The sequence below is a fragment of the Phoca vitulina genome, unplaced genomic scaffold (assembly GCF_004348235.1).
Source record: "Phoca vitulina isolate PV1807 unplaced genomic scaffold, GSC_HSeal_1.0 scaffold18, whole genome shotgun sequence".
Taxonomy (NCBI): Eukaryota; Metazoa; Chordata; class Mammalia; order Carnivora; family Phocidae; genus Phoca; species Phoca vitulina.
The window spans coordinates 35,430,827-35,453,606 of record NW_022589721.1 but is presented as its reverse complement, the minus strand read 5'-3'; the positions used below and the strand labels follow the sequence as shown (position 1 = coordinate 35,453,606).

General features: G+C 43.1%; 1 protein-coding gene and 1 long non-coding RNA gene across 3 annotated transcripts; one reads left to right on the top strand and one right to left on the bottom strand.

Annotated features, from left to right (window-relative positions):
- LOC116639488 lies at positions 1 to 4,915 on the bottom strand. The gene is made up of 3 exons (XR_004300853.1): positions 4,720 to 4,915; positions 4,208 to 4,263; positions 1 to 1,191 (listed from the first exon to the last, which is right to left on the bottom strand). It is a non-coding gene; the product is annotated as an uncharacterized LOC116639488 (long non-coding RNA).
- A 5,157-nt stretch (positions 4,916 to 10,072) lies between these two features.
- LOC116639487 (zinc finger protein 252) lies at positions 10,073 to 21,506 on the top strand. 2 transcript variants are annotated; one of them, XM_032415907.1, is made up of 5 exons: positions 10,074 to 10,536; positions 12,519 to 12,592; positions 12,951 to 13,077; positions 13,754 to 13,867; positions 17,354 to 21,506. In XM_032415907.1, the coding sequence occupies exons 2-5, from the start codon at positions 12,554 to 12,556 to the stop codon at positions 19,714 to 19,716; spliced, it is 2,643 nt and encodes an 880-aa protein (XP_032271798.1). In that variant the 5' UTR covers positions 10,074 to 10,536; positions 12,519 to 12,553; the 3' UTR covers positions 19,717 to 21,506. The 2 variants fall into 2 exon arrangements, with proteins under 2 accessions (XP_032271799.1, XP_032271798.1); XM_032415908.1 differs by lacking the exons at positions 12,519 to 12,592; positions 12,951 to 13,077; positions 13,754 to 13,867 and having other exon boundaries at positions 10,073 to 10,536.
- Positions 21,507 to 22,780: the final 1,274 nt, after the last annotated feature.

The following is a 22,780-nucleotide window of genomic DNA, read 5'->3' as shown; positions in this document are numbered from 1 at the left end:
GGCAGAGGACGGGAAGGGACGGCAGAGAACAGGGAGCTATCTCGGGGCCTTGTTTCTTGCGGGCACGGGACGGAGAGAAACTCCCGGGGCTTTGTTTATCGGGGACTCAGGACGGGCAGGATCCGTGGCTGCTACCTTTGAGGGGACGGTGGAGAATAAAGATCCATGGCCGCCCTGTTTACTGGGGGCAATTAAAGAACCAGAGACACAGGAGCATAGGAGACTCGGAGGAAACCTGGAGGTGGACAGCGGGTCCAGAAGAGGACCGGTAGCCGAGTCCCCCTCGCCGCCAGAGCGGGTTCAGAAGGCTACGGTTAGTGTTACCTAGGGGCGGCGCAGGAATCGGGGTGCGGCCACGTCCCCAGACCGACGCGGGTAGGGCCGGCCCAGGTCTGTTTTGGGGCTCCCTAGCTGCGGCCAGAATGGGACGGGCTTCCAGGGTGGAGACGCGGAGGGCCAGGTCACCTCCGACAGGTCCCGCGAGTCCCAGCCCCAGTGCACCGGAGAGAAGGTGGAGGTAAAGCGTGGGGCTGGGGAGCCCGGCCAGGCTGAGGAACCAGGGAGCCGGGCTGCGTCGGGGAGCCGCGGTAACCTACTTAAGCCCTACCTCGGGGTCTGCCCAGCAAATCTCCCACCATCCAGCAGGTGGGCTAAGTGAAATGAGGAAGGGAAGTGAGAAAGAGCTATATATTTTCGGATTTCCATGACTGTGTTTCCCCTACAAGTAAAAGTCAACAAGTCAAAAAGAAAGGTCAGTTTCCAAGGGCAGCAATCCGACATTACCCGAATGACCATTTTGGTCAGTCTGGTCAGTTCCATGGCAATCATCTTACCTAACCACTCACTCCATTGGACAACTCCCCCCTACTCCCACCCCACTTCTAGAAACCCTCCTGGTAGTTGCTGGAACAGGTGGACTGGATGGAGCAGAGATGGGTTTCAGCGCCTCAACAAGGGACTGGTCTCAAGCAGGGAGGCAGTCAGGGCTGCAGCGGTGGAGGGAGCCTGTGATGCCTTCTGTGTTCGTTGGGAAATAATAATCAGAGTAATTCTGGCTGGGTGAAGAGAATCTTGAAAGGAGCAGAAGAGAAGTGACTCATTGTGTACAAGAGATCCTCAGTAAGATTACTAGCAGATTTCTCATCAGAAACTTTGGAGCCCAGAAGGCAGTGGGCCAATATATTCAAGGTGCTAAAAGAAAGAAAAAAAAAAAAAAAGTCATCGAAGAACCCTATATCTGGCAAACAGTCCAAAAGTGAAGTAAAATTAAAACATTCCCAGATACACAAAAGCTTGAGGGGGTTTGTTACCACTAGACCTGCTCTGCAAGAAATGCTGAAGGGAGTCCTGCAGGGTGAAATGAAGGGGCACCAGACAGTAACTTGAAGTCATGAAGAAATACATATTTCAGTAAAGGTAAATACATGGGCAATTATAAAAGCTAGTATTGTAACAATGGTTTGTAACTCTACTTTTTGCTGTCCACTTGATTCAAGAAACTTTTTTTTTTTTTTTTTTACAAACTCAGCTATTAGTCTGAAAGCTAGTGTTATTGTAACTTTGGTTTTAAACTCTAAATTTTGTTCTCTATGTAATTTAAGAGTTCAGTGCATTTAAGATAATTCTTAGTTCATGTTTTGAGGCACACAGGGTATAAAGATGTAACTGTGATACTGACAACCAAAGGGATGGGGATAGAGCTGTAAAAGAGCAGAGCTTTTCTTTTATTGAGGTTTAACTGGTGTAAATTCAAATTAGAGTGTTATAACTTCAAGATATTAAATGTAATTCCAATGGTAACAACAAATAGTTATAAAATATATGCAATAGGAAGTGAGAAAGGGATTTTACTACAAAAGATAAACACACAAAAGAAGAAGTAATACAGAAAATGAGGGACAAAAAAGCTATAAGGCATAGAAAATAAATAGCAAAATGACAGAAGTCCCTCTTTATCAATAGTTACTTAAATCTGAATGGATTACATTCTCCAATCAAAGGACAAAGATTGGCAGAATGGATAAAAATACATGATCAAACTATATGCTACCTACAAGGGTTCATTTTAGATCCAAAGATACAAATAGATGGAAGTGAAAGGATGGAAAAAGATATTCCATGCAAATAGTAATCAAAAGATAGCAGATGACTGTACTAATATCAGACAAAACAGACTTTAAGTCAAAAAAAGTTTACAGGAGGCATAGAAGGACATTATTAATATATTAACATTAATAAAAGGTTAAATACAGAAAGAAGTTATAAGAGTTATAAACATTTATGCACCTAACAACAGACCCATCAAATATATGAAGCAAAAGCTGACAGAATTAAAGAGAGAAATAGACAGTGGTACAATAATAGTTGGAGACTTCAATACCCTACTTTCAATAATGGATAGAACAGACAGAAGAAAGTAGAGGATTTAAAAACAAAAATACCAGCTAGATCTAACAGACATATATAGAACGCTCTACCCAACAAACCTCTACATGTTCTCAAGTATACATGGGACATTTTCCAGGCTAGACTATATGTTAGAACACAAATTAAATCTCAGTAGATTTTAGGGGCGCCTGGGTGGCTCAGTCGTTAAGCGTCTGCCTTCGGCTCAGGTCATGATCCCAGGGTCCTGGGATCGAGCCCCGCATCGGGCTCTCTGCTCGGCGGGAAGTCTGCTTCTCCCTCTCCCACTCCCCCTGCTTATGTTCCCTCTCTCGCTGTGTCTCTCTCTGTCAAATAAATAAAATCTTAAAAAAAAATAAAAATCTCAATAGATTTTAAAAGGTAGATATTCAAAGTTATCTTCTCTGACCTCAATAGAATGAAGTTAGAAATCAGTAACAGAAATAAAACTGGAAAATTAACAAACTTGTGGAAATTAAACAACATACTGTTAAATAACCAATGGATAAAAGAAGAAACCACAAGAGAAATTGGCAAATACTTAAAGATGAATGAATGTAAAAGAATACCAAAACTTATGGGACATAATGAAGGCAGTGTTAAGGGAGAGATGTATAGCTATAAATGCTTACATTAGAAAACAAGAAAGTCTCCAAATTACAAACCAGAAGGAATAAGACAAGAACCAAAACTAAACCCAAAACTAGCTCTGGAGGAAGGAAATAATAAAAATTAGAGCAGACAAATGAAACAGAGAGTAGAAAAACAATAGAGAAAATTAAACATGTTTCTTTGAAAGATTAACAAGAGAGACAAACCTTTAGGTAGATGGACTAAGGAAAAAGTAGAGAAGACTCAAATTACTAAAATCAGAAATGAAAATTGGGACATTACTACCAATTCTACATAAAAAGCATAGGAGAGTACTATGAAAAATTATATACCAACAAATATGGATTGGATAACCTAGATGAAATGAAATTTCTGGAAACTCGGAACCTACCAAGGCTAAATGAAAATTTTCTGATCTGAATAGACCTATAACTAATAAAGACTGAATCAGAAACAAATATTTTTTAAAAATGAAATATAAAATAAAAATCTCCTGACAAAGAAAGCCCTGGACCTCATGGTGTCACTGGTGAATTTTACCAAACATTTAAAGAAAAACTAGTATCGGGCGCCTGGGTGGCTCAGTCGTTAAGCGTCTGCCTTCAGCTCAGGTCATGATCCCAGGGTCCTGGGATCGAGTCCCACATCGGGCTCCCTGCTCGGCAGGAAGCCTGCTTCTCCCTCTCCCACTCCCCCTGCTTGTGTTCCTGCTCTCGCTATCTCTCTCTCTGTCAAATAAATAAATAAAATCTTTTAAAAAAAGGAAAAAAGAAAAACTAGTATCAATCCTCCCTCGAGGATCAACTTTTATAAAAAACTGAGGAGGGTACACTTTATAACTCATTCCGAGGCCAGTGTTACCCTGATACCAAAGCCAGAAAAAAATACTAACAAGAAAATAAAACTATAGGCCAATATCCTTTATGAACATTTATGCAAAAATCCTCAACAAAATTTTAGCAAACTGAATTCAAAAGCATAATAAAAGGATTATACACAATAATCAATGGGATTTACTCCTGGAATGCAAGTATGGTTCCACATATAAAAATTGTTCAATGTAAAACACCACATACACAAAATTAAGGGGAAAACCACATAATCATCACAAGGCAGATAAAGCATTTGACAAAATTTAACACATTTCATCATGAAAACACTCAACAAACTAGGAATAGAAGAAAACTACCTCAGATGTCAGTGAATAAGATCTGCCCTCATAATTTGTAGAACATGTCATGTTACCTGTAAGAGAAAGTTAAATTCTCAACAAGTGATAAATTTTTATAATGTTTTCCTGAAAAAAATTATTCCCCTGGACGCCTGGGTGCCGCAGTCGGTTAAGCATCCGACTCTTGGTTTTAGCTCAGGTCATGATCTCAGGGTCGTGAGATCAAGCCCGGCATCAGGCTCCGCACTCAGTGTAGTCTGCTTAAGATTCTCTCTCTGGGGCGCCTGGGTGGCTCAGTCGTTAAGCATCTGCCTTCGGCTCAGGTCATGATCCCAGGGTCCTAGGATCGAGCCCCGCATCAGGCTCCCTGCTCGGCGGGAAGCCTGCTTCTCCTCTCCCACTCTCCCTGCTTGTGTTCCCTCTCTCGCTGTGTCTCTCTCTGTCAAATAAATAAAATCTTTAAAAAAAAAAAAAAAGACTCTCTCTCCTACACTTTGCACAGTTTGGCCATGAACGAAAGTGCACTGCACCTTTTGACAAAGAGACTGGATTTCACAGACGTATGGGTTGGATTCAGTTTTCTTCAGAAGAACTTCAGAATGCACTACAAGAAAATCATATTCTTGATGGAGTAAATCTCCACGTTCAAGCTCAAAGGCCAAAAGTTTTGCAAGGGGATCAAACATCTGATGAAGAGAAAGATTTTTGAGACTATTACTACCTATTGAAGTACACAAAATTAAAAAAAAAAAAAAAAAAAAAAGACTCTCTCTCCCTCTTCCTCTGCCGCTCCCCACCTCAAATAAATAAATACAATCTTAAAAAATATACTTTCCCCTTTTAAAGATGTAATATCAGGTCCCCTTTCAAACAGTCTTTTTGAAGTGTGTTAATTTATGTCTACCAAGACGGCTTCCCCCCAACCCCACCCCAGCCCTGCAAGTCACGTAAGGTCTCCTGTTCGTGATCTTACTGTCAGGAAGCCCACTCCCCTGTTACTTGAGTGATTCCTTTCTCCATACAAATGTCACAAGACACTACCTCTACTGACCATAAGGCATTCTTGGGGAAGGGGGTTTGTCTTAGATTGTAGCTGTGTGTAAAAGTAACATCATTTTGATGAACTAAGAAACAGGTGTGGCGACCTCCCAATGTCTGACTGGGAGCCCATTTTCTTTCTACATGTATATTTTTGGTTAGAAGCACAGTCTAATTCTAAATTCTGAGTCCAAGATCTTACTTTCACACCACAGAAGTAAACAAAAAGTATATGGCACTGGAGGGCAAAAGTAAGTGCTGTGAGAACTATCTTGGGAGAGGAAAGGTTTGGAGAGAACTGAAACCCTGGGGTAGTGAGCCCTGGTGGAAGGGGGATGGTGGGAAACTCCCCCATCTCACTGCCTTTGGGAAGATCGCTACCTGTGCCCTCACCACTGTGAAAATATATATTGGCCACCTGGGGCTGCCATAGCAGAGTGCCACAAACCATGTGGCTTAAAGCAATAGGAATATATTTTTCACAACTCTGGAGGGTAAGAGTACAGATCCAAGCTGTTAACAGGGCCATGCTCTCTCTCAAACCTATACGAAAATCCTTTCTTGCCTCTTCCTAATTTCTGGTGGTTTTCTGGCAGTCTTTGGCATTCCTTGGCTTGTATAACTCCAATATCAGCCCTGGTCTTCCCATGATCTTCTCCCTGTGTCTGTCTTCAGATGGCTATCTTCTTACAAGGACATCAAATTGGAGTCCACCCTACTTCAGTATGACCTCATCTTAACTAATTATATCTACAATGATCTTATTTCCAAATTAGGTCATATTCTGATGTACTGGGACTAGGACTTCTGGGGTTGGGGGAGAGACACAATTCGGCCCATAGCAGGCTGATACACGCAAACACAATCCTAGCAGCATGCAGTCCAGTGGAGTTATGTTAGGAGTCACCAGAACCTAGTTAACCCTGAGTATTCTATACCACCTTCTTGATGGCCACAGCCCTAACATCAGGTGATTCCAGCTATAGGAAATAAGTTCTTTCCAAAGACTAGTGCCGGGGCACCTGGGTGGCTCAGCCAGTTAAGTGTACAACTCTTGATCTCAGCTCAGGTCTTGATCTCAGCGTCCTGAGTTCAAGCCCTGTGCTGGGCTCCATGCTGGGTGCGGAGCCTACTTAAAAAAGAAAAAAAAAAATTGGGTGATATAAAAGATGAAAATAGAAGTATCAAAATGACATTTAAAGGAAAAAATAAATGGAAGACAGAAATATTTTTAAAGTGACTTGGAATAAAGGATCAGCAACCTCAGACTAAAATGGCTCCTTGAGTGTTAAACATGAAAGAAAGAAAAAACACATGCACTAGACACACTGTAGTGAAATTTAAGAATATAAAAAGAAAAAATGATATCTCAAAAGCTTTTAGGCAGAGATTATTACTTACAAAAGAAAATATTTTAATTAACATCAGACTTGTCAATAATGATACTGGAAACAAGAAAACAATAAAATAATATAATCATAACGTTGAAAGAAAATAATTTTGCACCTAAATTTTTATACTTGGGGTAAACTTGGGCTATCATTTTAAGTGATGGTACAGGGATGTCTGGGTGGCTCAGATAGTTGAGTGTACTTGACTTTGGCTCAGGTCATGATCTCAGGTGGTGAGATCCAGCCCTACATTGGGCTCGTGCTGAGTGTGGAGCCTGGTTAAGATTACCTTTCTCCCTCTCTCTCTCTGCCTCTCCCCCCACCCCATTCACATGCTCTCTCTTCCCCCCTCTCTAAAAAATAGAAAATAAATAAATGTAAAAATTAACAAATAAAGTGATAGTACAAGATGAATAGTTGAAGCACAGAGGATCTTTTAGGGCGGTGAAACTATTCTGTACAACATTCTAATGGTAGATACATATCATTATACAGTTTTCAAAACCCATAGAATGTACAACAGCACGAGTGAACCCTAATGTAAACTATGGACTTTTGGGTGAGAATGATGTGTCAATGTATGTTCATAGATTGTACAAATGTTTGACTCTAGGGGTGCCTGGCTGGCTCTGTTGGTGGAGCATGTGACTCGATCTCGCGGTTGTGAGTTCAAGCCCCATGTTGGGCATGGAGCCTACTTAACTTAAAAATAAATAAATAGGGGCACCTGGGTGACTCAGTCAGTTAAGCAGCTGCCTTTGGCTCAGGTCATGATCCCAGGGTCCTGGGATCAAGACCCGCATCTGGCTCCCTGATCAGCAGGGAGTCTGCTTCTCCTTCTCTCTCTGCTGCTCCCCATGTTTGTGATCTCTCACTCGCGCTCTCTCAAATAAATAAATAAAATCTTCAAGAAATAATAAAAATAGGGGCGCCTGGGTGGCTCAGTCGTTGGGCGTCTGCCTTCAGCTCAGGTCATGGTCCCAGGATTCTGGGATTGAGCCCCGCATCGGGCTCCCTGCTCAGCGGGAGGCCTGCTTCTCCCTCTCCCACTCCCCCTGCTTGTGTTCCTGCTCTTGCTGTCTCTGTCTCTGTCAAATAAATAAATAAAATCTTTAAAAAAAAGAAATAATAAAAATAAAAAATAAATAAATGCAAATGTTCGACTCTAGTGTGGGAATTTGATAGTAGGGAAGGCTGTTCATATGTGGGAGCAGGGGGTGCATGGGAAATCTCCCTACCTTTTGCTTAATTTTGCTGTAAACTTAAAACTAAACAGCAGGGGGGGGTTGTTTGTTTTATTTATTTATTTGGGAGACAGGAGGGGAGAGAGAGAGTGAGAGAACGAGCAGGGGAGAGGAACAGAGGGAGAGGGAGAAGCAGACTCCCCGCTGAGCAGAGAGCCCTATTCTGGGTTCAATCCCAGGACCCTGGGATCATGACCTGAGCCGAAGGCAGTCACTTAACCAACTGAGCCACCCAGGTGCCCCTAAAAAGTCTACTTAAAAAAAAAGTGATGGGGGGACCCCTGGGTGGTTCAGTTGGTTAAGCATCTGACTCTTGATCTCAGCTCAGGTCTTGATCAGGGACGTGAGTTCAAGCCCGTATTTAAAAAAAAATAAAGTGATGGTGCAATAAACAAATTCTCAGGCACAGTGAGCCTTTTCTGAAATCACTTATTCTTTTGTAGAAGGAAGTACTATAGTAAGAAAAGATAGAAATCCAGAAAAACAGATGAGATACATAAAAAGTGAGAGTCCACTGTACATATCTACTGGAACTGAACAATTAAATAAATGGGTGACAGAAGAGCCAGATTTCTTACTGTTGAAGTGGGAGATCACAGACAAGCAAGGGAGAAAGACTAGAACGATCCATGCAGCAATGGATTAGAGTTGGAAATATCAGGTTTAGCTTAATATAAATACAGATATGTATAGAAATATTTATATGTGTGTATATAGATTAGTATACACATATGTAATTCCTTGCTGTGTCAGCTGAGATGACCTAGAAGCAATGACAATTCACTGGCAATGAGCATACTTGGCACCCAGATCTTGATTTCTAATACCATTCTCCAATACAAGAAACCAGAGTTCCATGGAAAGATGACTGATGCTATGCTGGAACAAGGAACATACAGGAGCAGCCTGGAGAAGATACTAAATTACAATCTTATCTCAGCCAGCCCCTCTGATTTTTATTTCAAGGTCACCTTGATTAGAACTTTGAGTCTTCCTAGGTGTTATTAAAAACAAACTAAACACCTAGTTAGCTCTAAGATCCATTCTGAATTAGTTTTTGTGGAAAGTGTAACATCTATGTCTAAAAATTTTCTTTGATGTGGATGTCCAATTGTTCCAGTACAATATATTGAAAAAGATTATCTTTTCTCCATTAACAGCCTTTTCTCCTTTATCAAAGATCAATTGACCATATTTGTAGGAGTCTATTTCTGGGCTCTCTATTCTGTTCCATTAGTCTATTTGTCTCTTCTTTCACCAATACCACACTGTCTTGATTACTGTAGCTTTATAGAGTGTTTTAAAGTTGGGTAGAATCAGTGCTTAGATTTTGCTGTTCTTCAGTATTGTGTTGGCTGTTCTGGGTCTTTTGACTTTCCTTACAAACTTTAGAATCTGTTTGTTGATATCCACAAATTTTTATAATTTGGATCTTAACCTCTAAAATATTTTTAAAATTTTGAGACTTTTTTTGACCATGTGTTTTTTACATGTGTATTGGTTAGTCTCCAAATATTTTGGGATTATCTAGCTATCTTTCTGTCATTGATGTCTAGCTTAATTTCATTGTGGTTTGAGACCATGTTTTGTATGATTTCTATCATTTTAAATTTGCTAAGATGTGTTCTATGGCTCAGAATGTGGTTTATCTTGGTGACTGTTCCATGTGACCTTGAGAAGAGTGTGGATTAATATGTACCATGTTTGTAACTGTTTTTTTATTCATTGCATTTGTTTCTTTAAAAAATATATATATTTCCCAGGGTGCCTGGCTGGTTCAGTCGGGAGAGCATGTTGACTCTTGATCTCAGAATGGTGAGTTCAAGCCCACATTGGGCGTGAAGCCTACTTAAAAAATAAATAAATAAATAAATAATAAATAAATAAATAAAATCTTTCCCTCTGTTTCCGCCTTCTCTGGTTTAACTGAGCATTTTATTTAATTCCAATTTTTCTCGTATTTAGCATATTATTTATACTTCTTTGAAAAATATTTTCATGGTTGCAATATATATTTACAATTAATCTGAGTCCGCTTTCAAGTAACACTATAGTGCTTCGTAGGTAGCATAGGTACTTATAACCAATTATTCCCAGTTCCTCCCTCCCATCCCTTATGACACTGCTGTCATTCATTTTACTCATCCATGTGCTATAATTATCCAATATACTATTGCTATTATTACTTTGTAAAACAATAATCTTTTAATTAGGAGTAAGAAAAATAAAATATTTTGTTTCACCTTCATTTATTCCTTCTCTGCCCCTTTTCCTTTCTTTATGAGTTTCCGACTGATAATAGTTCCCACTCTCTCGAGAACTTCTAACATTTCTCACCAGACCGGTCTACTTGGCGCACCAAAGTCGGGACCAGGACCCAGGAACTTGCCAGTAGCACAGAATCTTCTGAGCGGCTAGAGCGGCCGCCGGAAACGGGCATCCGATTGGTGGCGAGCTGGAGGGCGCGGCGGAAGTTCAGGGCGGGCACTTCCTGTCCGGCCGCTCGGGCTCCGGCGGTCTGGCGTCTGCGAGCCGCACCTCCACCCGAGCCCGCGGCGAGTGAGTCGGAAGTAGTGCGGTGGGCGCGGAGGCGTCGGAACGGCCCCGGGGAGCGCGGACAGGGGCCCCGAGCGCGCGCGGAGGCGGCGTGGAGTGTGGAGCGCCGGCGCGTGGGGTGAGAGGCGGGCGGGGGACCGGCGGAGGCCCCCCGCGCAAAGGTCGCGGGGTGGGGGTCCCGGCGCCGCAGGACGCCGAGGCGGGGCGGCCGCGCGGATGGGGAAGGCCTCAGCGAGGGGGCGAAGTTGGGGCTTGGTCAGGGGATGAATCAGATCGTGCTTTCCTCAGAAAGAGGAAAGTGCCCTGCACACAGCGGGCGCAGAGGAGGGGAAAGGATGGAGTTGTGAACGCTGTCTGGGAAGGGGCCTCGGTTGCTGGGGCTGAAAGCGGACGGGCGGGAGATCATTTTCCGGAGCATTCGTTCATTCATTCGGTGGGTGCTCAGGAAGCATCGCCTCAATGGTAGTAATTAAGGCTTACTTACAGCCTCCTGTTTGTGGTTTGCCAACACCATACAAAACACCTTATACGTTTTCTTCATTAAATTCTCAAAATAGTCACTTAGGATAAGTCTCATTTTAAGTCCGTGTAGAGACTCAAGTCACTTCCCTGAGGCGTTTGCACCAGCAGGTGGTGTGTTCAAGATTGGGATTCAGGCCACGCTTCCAGCAGCAGTGGTACATGCCTCCCGGTCAGTCTGGAAGCAAAGGCAGAATGCAGGTCCACTTGTGATACACGTTTCGTTTGCCTGGGGTCGGGGGCTGTGGAGGTGGGAGATGCCTTTGTATCAGAGGCTGTTTGGGAAGGTTTTCCTGGGAGGGATAGCCCTCATGTCAGCTGTCAGCCTAAAGTAAAACCGGATGGGTGGTTCCAAATGTCATAAATATACTGCTAGTTCCCAATACACCCAGCCAGCTTCAGCCTTTCTCTTGAATTTTGGACCTATATATCCAAAAGCTCTGATTCTCCACTTGTAAATCTAATGGGCATCCTAAATACAACATGTACAAAAACAGCTTTTAATTTTTACCCTTCAGATGCAAGTCTTATCCTTTAGAGTGAATGGAAGTTTCATCATCTCAGTAGCTTGGTGCAAAAATCTTGGTGTCTCATCCCAGACCTAATTCCTCAGCAAATCCTGTTGACTATACCTTTGAAATGCATCTAGAATCTGATCACTTATCACCTGCTCCCACCACTCTGGTCCAAGATACTGTCATCTCTGGTGGATTATTGCTAGAGCCTTCCAACTGGTTTTCCTGTTAAATCCTTACACTCCCCACTTCCACCCCTAGTCTGTTCTCAAAGCAGCAGCTGGAGAAGCCACATGGCAGGTCATATCACTGCCCAGATCTTCCAGATGCTTCCCAACTCAGAGTAAGAGCACAAGTTCTATAGCCTATGAGGCACCCCACCCTCCTCTCTCTTGCCCTCCCCTACTCCACTCTCTGGCCTCCTTGCCCTTAACTTGAACACATCAAGTGGGCCATCACTTCAGAACCTTTGCACTTTTGCATTCCCCTTCCTGGGATGTATCTCCCCTAATATCCACATAGTGTCTGCCCTCACTCCATCTAGACCTCTGCTTTGGTGTTGCTTTATCAAAGTTGCCTTCTCTGGCCACCCTGTGTAAAATATCTCCTACCACCAGCTGCTGCCCTCATGCTGTTCGTTCTTTCTGTCCCTTAGCATCACCTGACACAGGCATTTTGTCTGTCAACCTCCCTACTTGTTTGTGCACCATCTTAGAGTAGGAGCCTGGATTGCTTGTCCTCAGCTGTGTGCCCACTCTCCAGGACCTCCAAGGTGGACCTGAGATGCAGCCTATTGTCTACTCCGGTGCACTGCTGGGGCCATCACGTGGTGGCCTTAGGATGCTGTTTGTACCAGGAGCTGCTGGGGAAGCCTCATGGTGGACAAGGGGATATAGTCTCAGAGACCACTGGGTGTTTAGTCCATCTGCCCTTCCCAGAGCTTCCTGGTAGCCCCAAACTTGGTCTCTGTTGCCATAGACCTCTTGAGATCCAGGCACAGAAGGCTCAGTGTTGCTGTGAAAAGCAGGCTGGTCACACTCCATTACAGTCTTCCCTCTCCCTGCAGTTTCGCCCGCCTCCTGGGGCAAGCTAAGAGATCCAATGATGGCTGTCAAGCAGCTCCTTCCTGCTGGGCCCCAGGTGAGTGGTCCTCATGGAGGTATCTCTGTAGACTTAGCCTTTTCTTGGCTAGAGTCTCTCCACGGTTCTGTCTATGAGGGGCTGGTCCCAGCGGGTAGATGGCTCCCTGTCTTCACCAATGTCCTCTGTCCCTGAGTTCAAGTCCCTGAAATATGCTGCACAATGTCTTCCCAATCCCTGCACAAGGCATAGTAGAGGGCAGGGGTTGGGCAGACAGAGACAAGTCAAAATGGTGCTGGTCTCAAAGAGCCCACTCTTGTGAGGACAGCAGGCTGGTACATGCATTCAAAGGGGTTTTGCACATCATGAGCCACCCTGGGCCTGACCCTGGGGTTGCAACAAGATATTGTCGTTCCAGGTCTTAGTTTCCTTTGAGGACGTGGCTGTGTTCCTCTCCCGGGAGGAGTGGGGCTGTCTGGGCCCTGCTCAGAGGGGCCTCTACAGTAATGTGATGCTGGAGACCTACAGAAACCTGATCTCACTGGGTAAGACTCTTTCTGAAGTTCAGCTCTGGTTTCCTTGCTCATGAACAGAACTAGAGTTAGGCTCAAGGCTCAGAGGCATCTCACCCTCTGGGCCCAAACACAAGGCATTTCTGACCTTGGTCCCAGGAAAGCCTGGTGTGCACAGAGGAGAGGACAGGCAGCGCCACAGACTCCCCCAATTGCCTTGTAGGAAATACGGAAGAAGAATATCATTCATTGAACCCTAAGTATATTCACATCCCAAGTTAATCGTAATGCATCTTCAAGGTTGGTGTTGGGTTAAATGGTTTATAGTTGAATCTGAGGCTGATAGATATCGTCACTTTCTTAAGTTCACACAGGCAGTCAGGAGCAGATCTAGGATTTGAATCCATTTGGTTTCAAGCCCTGCCTTACACCAGAATATGCTACTTCCCTTTAGTCCTTGTGGACGTCAACACCAAGACTCTGAGTCTTCTAGCGTGATGTGTTCAGGCACCAACTCTGTCCCTTATCCTTGGACCCCAAAAGAGCTGGGTTTAACTTTTCTTCAGCTAGGGAAGAGGCCTGCATCTGTCTCCTTGGTTTACAGACAGGTGGCAGGGGAGGTCATGAACGGGACACAGGTGCTGCCCATGGGGCCATTCTGCCCTGGACTTGGATGAATTGTCAGCCTTGCTTCCTTTCTCTGGAGCAGGACTTCAAGGTTCCAAACCTGATGTCATCTCCAGGCTGGAGAAGGGGGAAGAGCCATGGGCCCCATACTCACCGAAAATTGAGGAGGGCTGGATCCGGAGTCACAGGAGTGAAAGTGAGTCTCCAGGAATGCTGTTGTGCTCTCCTGCCCATGCTGGCAGGTGCTGCCACTTTGCCAGGCCCTTCTCTATGAGCTCTGGACCACATCTTTTGTCACACCAGAGCTTTGCTCTCCCTCTTCTCCATTTCTACCTCTCTTTTCTTTCTGTTAACACCCCTATTCTATACCCATAAATGAGTTCATGTTTCCCTTACCCAGAAAATGCTCTCTCAATCCCAGAAAAGAGCTCAGGTATCTCTCTGGGGCAGCTGGCTCCCTGCCCTGGCTGCCTGCCAGTTGCTTCTGTGTCACCCATCCTTCTCAGGCCTTGCTGGCCAGCTCTGCCTTGGCTGCTTAGAAAGACCATCCAGAGACATGCCCTCTGCCCAGACTCACTCCTGCTATTGCTCACTCAGAGTTCCCAGGCTGATTCAGGGCCTTGGGAAAAAAACATGAGCTAGAGTTTCTTCCTGTGTAGCAAAGGATATGGGCATGTGAATAGGAAACAGGAAGTGGAGCAGAGTCCTCAGCTGCCACAGCAGCTAGCGACGCCTGGACGTTTGTGCTCAGTGCACGTCTAGCACTTTGCTGACACAGTCAACTTCTGCAGTCCTCCAGTATCCTCGCAGAGCCGGTACCCAAGAAACTCTGAGGTACAGAGAGATTTGTTTGCTGGCCTGAGATCACACAACTGCTCAGGAACGGAGCTGGGTTGGACTCTGGCGTGCCGGCTCCACACCCCATGTGTTCTTCTCCTCTTAGAAACAGCTTTATTGAGGAATATTAAGCATATAATATGCCATGCATGTTTAACATGTGCAGTTTGGTAACATTTCTGCATTATGTGTGTATGTGTGAAACTATTCACTACAGTCAAGGTAGCAAACATATCCATTACCCCCAAAAGTTTTCTGCTGTCTCTCTGTAATTCCTCCCTCTTACCCCTTCCCATCTCTACCATGAAGCAGTTACTGATCTACCTGCTGTCAATATGAATTACATTTCCTAGAATTTTATATTAATGGAATCATAGAGCATGTACCCTTTTTTTTTGTCTGACATCTTTTGACTGCACATAATTCTTTTGATGTTCATCTACTTTATGTATCAATAACTCGTTTTTTCATTTTGGTTAGTATTCTTTTTGTATGGATTTGCCACAATTTGTTTTTCTATTTTGTTGACAGACATTTGGGTTGTTTCCAGTTTGGGGTTAATACAAATAAAGCTGCTCTGAACATTTGTGTACAGATCCTTGTATGACCATGCATTCCTTTTCTCTTGGATAAGTACCTAGTAATAGCATGACCGGATTACATGGTAGGTGTATATTTAACTTTTAGGAAACTGCCAGAATGTTTTCCAAACTGGTTGCACAATTTGACATTCCCACCAGCAATGGGTGAGAGTTCCATTTTCTCCACATCCTCATCAACACTTGGTGTGCTCAGTCTTTTTCATTTTAGCTGCTCTGATAAATGTGTAGTGGTGTCTCATTGTGGTTTTACTTTTACTTTTAATTTCTCTAATAGTTAAACATTTTGAATATCTTATTTTCCGTCTGTGTATTTTCAGTGGTGAAGTGTCTGTTCATATCTTTGCTTATTTTTTAACTCAGTTTGTGTTCTCTTAAGTTTTAAAGAGTTGCTTTCTGAACATAGGAATGTTCTAGATACAGGCCCTTTATCAGATAAATGCTTTGCACAGATATTCTCTTACTGTGCCTTGTCATTTTATTCTCTTACCGGTGTCTTTTGAAGAGTAGAAGTTTTATTAAATTTTGATGAAGTCCAGTTCATCAGTTTGTTCTTTTATGGATTATGCTTTTGGTGTCATATCTAAGAAAACTTTGCTTAATCCAAAACATTTTCTTCTTATATATATATATATATATTTTTTTTTTTTTTATAAATGTTTTATTTATTCATGAAAGTCAGAGAGAGAGAGAGAGGCAGAGGCAGAGGGAGAAGCAGGCTCGCCGCCTAGCAGGGAGCCCGATGCGGGACTCGATCCCACGACCCTGGGATCATGACCTGAGCCGAAGGCAGACGCTTAACCATCTGAGCCACCCAGGCGCCCGACATTTTCTTCTTATAGAAGAAAATTTTGTAACTTAGAAATTTTAGGTACTTGGGTCTGTGATCATATTGAGTTAATTTTTGTGTGTGGTATGAGTTATGGAACCACGTTAAAATTTTTACAAGTGGATGTCCAGTTGTTCCAGCACCATTTGTTGAAAAAACCATCCTTTCTCCACTTGTATTGCCTTTGTGCCTTTGTCAAAAATAGTAAAAAATAGTAAAGTAAATCCCTTTGAAGTACAGTGAGTAGGTCACTGAAGTCTGTTAAAATGACTTAGCCCAATTTTAGATCTCATCTAATCAACATTTTCAGCTGTTTCCTTGTCTGGCTAAACAGTCTGAAGATAACAGACTGTTACAGCTCTAATAGTAAGCAGTGTACAAAAAAGAGGTTCCATTGTGCTCTGTGGCGTCTCACAACAGAGCTCCCCTCTCACTGTTCTGACCTGGTTATCCTTCCAACAGTCCTTGTGTCCACATGATTCAGTGGTTTTGTTTGGGGTTTTGTTTTGTTTTGTTTTTGGTAAATTTCCTTTCATTGGATTTCAGAATTCATCTGTATCACAGTTTTTACAAATATTCAGGTATTTTTATTCATTGGGAATGTGTGGTGTGGATTATTGCACACATTTAGCTTTTCTGCCTTGTGCTGCACCTGCTATTTGGATGAGTAGGTTGCTTCTTTGTATCTATTCTCTATTCACCCTGATTTGCTTCTGTGAAGCCAAGTTGTCCAGATCAAATCATTTGTTCCAGTATCCATTAATCTGTATACACTTTATTCATCATAAGTCATTTATCATTCTTTTTTTTTTTTTTTTTAAGATTTATTCATTTATTTCAGGGGGTCGGGGCAGAGGCAGAGACAGACTCCCTGCTGAGCATAGAGCTCAATGCAGGGCTTGATCTCATAACCCCAAGATCATGACCTGAGTCGAAATCAAGAGTCAGACACTTAACCGACTGAGCCACCCAAGCGCCCCTCATTCGTTTTTAAACAAATATTTGAATATCTATTATAAGTAAGCTAGAAGAAGATACCTTGTTTACAGAGTATGAGCAGTGACATGATCAGCAGTCTTCCTCATCACCCTCGTCACCTTTCTGAGAGCTCTTTTTCCCTCGGGTCATGCCTCACTGTTCCTGCTCTGTCCGTGCCTAGTTAGCCCAGATATAAGCCTAGACCTTGGGCTTCTCTCCTTACTTCCTTCCTTCCCACACCAGCCTTCCTTGCTCTGATAGCATGCTTCTCTTCCCCTCTTTCCTCTTCTCATCCTAGTGAGGTCGTTTTTTGGTTTTACATTCTGAAAATTCACTATCATCCTAGGAGATAGTTGTTTCATATAAATGTTCCTATTTATTCTCTAATTCTTTCTCCCACAGTAAAATACGAGTAACTAATTTTTCTTCATTCTTTCAGGTTTTGAGTCTCGGACGGGAAAGAAGGGATTGACTCCAAAACAGGAAATTTCCAAAGCAGTGGGATCCCAGAGAGCAAAATCAGAAGAACATGTAAGGAATATTTCCAAGGAACCTGATTTTGAAGAGATGAGTAAAACTGAGGGAAAGTTAAAGAATTGCTGGAGAAAATCTGCAGAGGAAAGACTTAAGAAATCCTTCTCCCAGAAGAACAATTCCAGGCCAGTGACATTGACATGTAGGAAAACCCCTATTGGAGGGGAAGGCCAGAAATCCAGTTCTGTGGAGGTAAACTGCACTGCAGACCCAAACTCTTTTGGATTTCATAGAGCATCTAGAGGGGAGAGTCTCCACCAGAATGTGCCATGTATGGATGACTTTAAAGAAAGTCAGGACCTCATTAATCTCCAGTGTTTCCATCTAGGAGAAATAGCCTGTCAGACAGATGTGTTTGTGAAAGTGCCCAGGCAGAGTTCAGTTCTTAGTGAGAATCAGAGGGTTAACAATCCAGAGAAATCCCTTGAGTGTACTGAGTGTGGAGTACCTTTCAGCCTGAGTACAGCACTTTCTCAGCATCAGAGAAGTCACTCTGGAGAGAAGCCCTGTGAGTGTGGTAGATGTGGAAAAATTTCCCGCCACTGCTCTGTCCTCAGCCAACATCAGAGAGTTCACTGTGGAGAGAAGCCCCACACTTGTGCTGAGTGTGGCAAATCTTTCAGGGCTCATTCCTATTTCATTCAGCTCCATAACACTTACACTGGAGAAAGACCTTATGAATGCAGTGAATGTGGGAAAGCTTTCAGTGCACGTTCATCTTACAGTCAACATCTTAAAATTCATATGGGGCAGAAACCTCATGAGTGTAATCAGTGTGGGAAAGCCTTTAGTCATAGCTCTAACCTGATTCATCATCAGAGAATTCATAGTGGAGAGAAACCATACAAGTGCAAGGAATGTGGGAAGGCTTTCAGTAGACACTCACACCTCTTTCAGCATGAGAGAACTCATTCTGGAGAGAAACCTTATAACTGTACTGAGTGTGGCAAAGCCTTCAGTGCACGATTATCTCTCATTCAACATCAGAGAACTCACACAGGAGAAAAACCCTATGAATGCAATGAATGTGGGAAATCCTTTAGCCTGAACCGAACCCTTACTGTTCATCAGAGAATTCACACTGGAGAGAAACCTTATAGGTGTAATGAATGTGGAAAATCTTTCAGTCAGCGCTCCCAAGTCATTCAGCACAAGAGAATTCATACTGGAGAGAAGCCTTACGTTTGCAATGAGTGTGGAAAATCATTCAGTGCTCGCCTGTCCCTCATCCAGCATCAGAGAATTCACACTGGAGAAAAACCTTATGGATGCAGTGAGTGTGGGAAAACCTTCAGCCAAAAGGGACATCTGATTCAGCATCAGCGAATTCACACTGGAGAGAAACCCTATGAGTGTAATGAGTGTGGAAAAGCCTTCAGCCAGAGTTTTAATCTTATTCATCATCAAAGGACACACAATGGTGAGAAGCCCTATGAATGTAATGAGTGTGATAAAGCCTTCAGTGTGCTCTCTTCCCTTGTTCAACATCAGAGAGTCCATAATGGTGAGAAGCCCTATGAGTGTCACAAATGCGGGAAGGCCTTTAGCCAGGGCTCACACCTCATTCAGCATCAAAGGAGCCACACTGGAGAGAAACCCTATGAGTGTAACAAGTGTGGGAAAACCTTTGGGCAGATATCCACCCTAATTAAGCATGAGAGAACACACAATGGAGAGAAACCCTATGAGTGTGGTGACTGTGGGAAAGCCTTCAGCCAGAGCGCACACCTCGTCCGCCATCGAAGGATTCACACTGGAGAGAATCCCTACGAGTGCAGTGACTGTGGGAAGGCCTTCAACGTCCGCTCCTCTCTCGTCCAGCATCACAGAATTCATACGGGGGAGAAGCCTTATGAATGTGAGGAGTGTGGCAAGGCCTTCAGTCAGCATTCACAATTTATTCAGCATCAGAGGGTTCACACTGGAGAGACACCCTACATATGCAATGAATGTGAGAAAGCCTTCAGTGCACGTTTATCCCTTATCCAACACAAGAGAATTCACACAGGAGAGAAACCTTACAAATGCACTGAATGTGGAAAGTCCTTCAGACAAAGCTCTCACCTTATTCGACATCAGAGAGTTCACAGTGGAGAGCGACCTTATGTGTGTAATGAATGTGGGAAAACTTTTAGTCAGAGAATAACTCTTACCAGTCATGAGAAAATTCACACTGGAGAGCAAGCCTATAAGTGCATTAAATGTGGGGTCCTCTTTAGTGCACAGGCAGCTTTCATTCAGCACCATAAAGTTCACAGTGGAGAATAACTGCTTTATTCGATAAAGTCTTCACTGTTTTACAACAGGAGCAGTATACTAATGGGAAAGCCATTGCTTTTACAGCTTTCATTTTGGAGATTCATCTCGAGTGATTTAACAATCTCCCAGTGCACTGTTAACTGAGGGCAGGCTGCCAAATTATGTGGTAAAAATTCCAAGGTCACATGCCTTTCCTCTGATTCAGAGGGTGGCCCTGTACTTAAGTACTTGAAATGAACACAATTTAATTACACTTAAGATTGTGTTTTCATAGCCCCAGACCTTAAGGTGCAGTGAGGTATTTCATGTGGCCGTTTGCTCTTCCTTCCTCATCATCATCATCTATTTCAGGTTCAAGGAAAGTAACTGGAACCCTTACACTTTAAAGCCAGAAAGAGCCAGGTTGAGATTTCCTTGTTGATTTGTTTGGGCCTCTTCAAAAGGGTTTATTGTGAGTGATGTGGTCCCTTTAACTTCAAAACTGTTCTCCCTTTTCAGCATCAGATAATCCAAACAGGAGCAAAATTTGTTAAGGAATGAGGTGAGGTGTGTGTGTAGATTCAGACTTGAGATCCTGCTAAGTCAAATGACACGTGTAAAATGAGTTTTTCTACAAGGTGATTTGGAAAGTCAAACCCCTGTGAATTGGGAGGAAAATAAGCATAAAGTAGACACACTGTGGCATGGGATATGACTTACAGGATTTGTTCTCAAAACCAAGATTGGTGTATTCCACATGTTTTTCAGGGAGAGAAGGGGAGCGTCACAGCTGTTCCCTTTCACTGGGCAGCTGGCACTGAACAGACTCTGGTGAGGAGTGGCAGGTCCTTCTGCTGCCAGAGGACAGGACTCCAGATGAGGACTCCTGGTGAGGCAGGGCCATTGAGCAGCTTTTAGTAGGTAGATAATCGTGCAGGTTGTTTGTCAACCCGTGCACTCTTGTCTTCGTGCTTTAAAGGTGCCTTTTGTCCCCTGGAGTGATGTTGGTCAGCAGCGTCTCAGTGTCCTTTGGTTCATGATGTTTGAGATGAAATACATCCTGGGAGCTCTTTTCTTAAACCCGGTTTCCAGAGTTGCTGCCCTTGTCTGTGGTGCTTCTGCCCGATTCACTCATGAGTGGCTCACTTCAGTATCCTCCGAACGCCTTTCTACAGAAACTTCTTCAGGACTTTCTCCTTTTTTTGTGGAGGAAAGATTAGCATCAAAATGAGCTGAAATAGGTTGTACATATGAGAAATTCAGCAACAGCAGTCTGTGAGAGTTCTAGATGCTGAAATCTGACAACTGAAAGTAGCTTAAGTCTTTGATGAACAAGCTGGATATGATATGTACGATCATTTCAGAAGGGATTGGCCAGTTAGTATTTGGGATAAACTATAATGGAGTGATGCTTTGTATATAAGAATCAGGGTAAGAAAGAAGAAAAGGTAAGAGTAATGAATTACTTAATAATTGGCCATTTTATTCCTTTATAGTGTCCTTTTCACTAATAAAATTATTCCAGTTTTCCTGTTTATCAAAGGGACTTTCTTATAATTTGACTGATCTTTTCTCCTTACGTTGACTTGACCTATACTTCAGGTCTTATTTTCCAGGCTGTTGTCCATATAGTAGTGGTAGTGGTCTTGGCTTATCTTAGAATGTTGAAAAGCTGATTGGAAAATCTGCCTCTTCATGATAATCCTCCTAAGCACATTTCACCACAAATAGCTTTGACTTAAAATAATAAAATAAAAACTGGAGTGAATTTACTGTGATAATAATGGTTATATGCTGAACAAAAATTCTGATTAAGTCAATAAACCTTCACTTTTTTTACCTTAGCATATACCAGGCATTGTGATTAAGGCTTTGCCTGGGTTTTCTCATTTAACCTTCACAGCATTTCAGTGAAGTAGGTACTTTTACTTACCCTTTTCACAGTGGGACTGAGACACAGAGAAGCTGCTCAGTGGCAGTGCTCTGGTACCTGCCCCGGCTCTTGGTACCTCCTGAGTCCTGCTGCACCCCAGCACCCCGAGAATTGAAGAGCTTGCAGCCCCTAGGCCGGCCCGTCTGACTGATTCCAAATCGGAAATGGTACACTTTTCTTAAACGTGGTTTGGTACGTGGGTCTTTTAGGTGTTTTACCAATGAAGGAAAATGAGAAAACAGTCCAAAGGTAGGAGCCTCTGGCTTATGACTTGGCTAATCATTGCCCAACAGCATGTTCCACATAAAAGAGAGGGAATGTCTGTCTTTTCCTGAGGTGACTGGAAACTTCAGTTTCCTGGAGTTGTGTCAGAAGCTCCTTCTTACCTGGCTCTCCTGGCTTCTCAGGGCGTTGGAGCTTTTTATCCAGTTACAACTTCTTCTAGAGAAGGGACCTTTAAGAAGGAAGGAAAGGAAATTAACTGTTTTTGCTCCAAGGATCTCTGGCGTTCTTTTAGGAGACAGAAGGACTAGGAAGCCATGGCAGTGTCTTCCTCAAGACCGCATGCAATCTTAGAATGCCAAATCAGGAAAAAATATTTGGGTTTTTTCCTTTTTAATTCCATCTTTACATACAGGGGAGGTGTTTTCACTTAACTAAGAATCCCAACCTTTATCCTAATCCTCTATTTCAGCTTATATGGCTAAAACATCCTTCTGACTAATTCCTGTGATGAGTTTTTCATTGTTTTAGTTTTCAATTAAGTACTTCATCCAAATTGTATTCAATTTTATTTACATAGTTGTTAATGTTCTCCTCGATTCCAGTCATAAGTTTCTCTGTTACCCAATTTCTTCCTTAGCTTGGAGATGGCATTAATACTAGTTGGGAGCCAGACTCTCCCCTGATGGTGCAGACCCTCTCTGTGCTACACTTGTTGATTAGCACAGAGCAGTCATCCACTTGCCACCCCCAGCTTCTACACCAAGTAAACTAGTTACAATTGAGAAGAGAAAGACACTTCCGTTTCTTCAGTAGATGGAAGGAAGCTTTATGGAAGAGAGATACATTCTGTAGTGACTGGCAGTGCTGACCGATGCCCTGTTCACCTGCCCCAGCCTACTTTCCCCCACCCCAGGAGGGTCACCCAGGCTTGAGAAA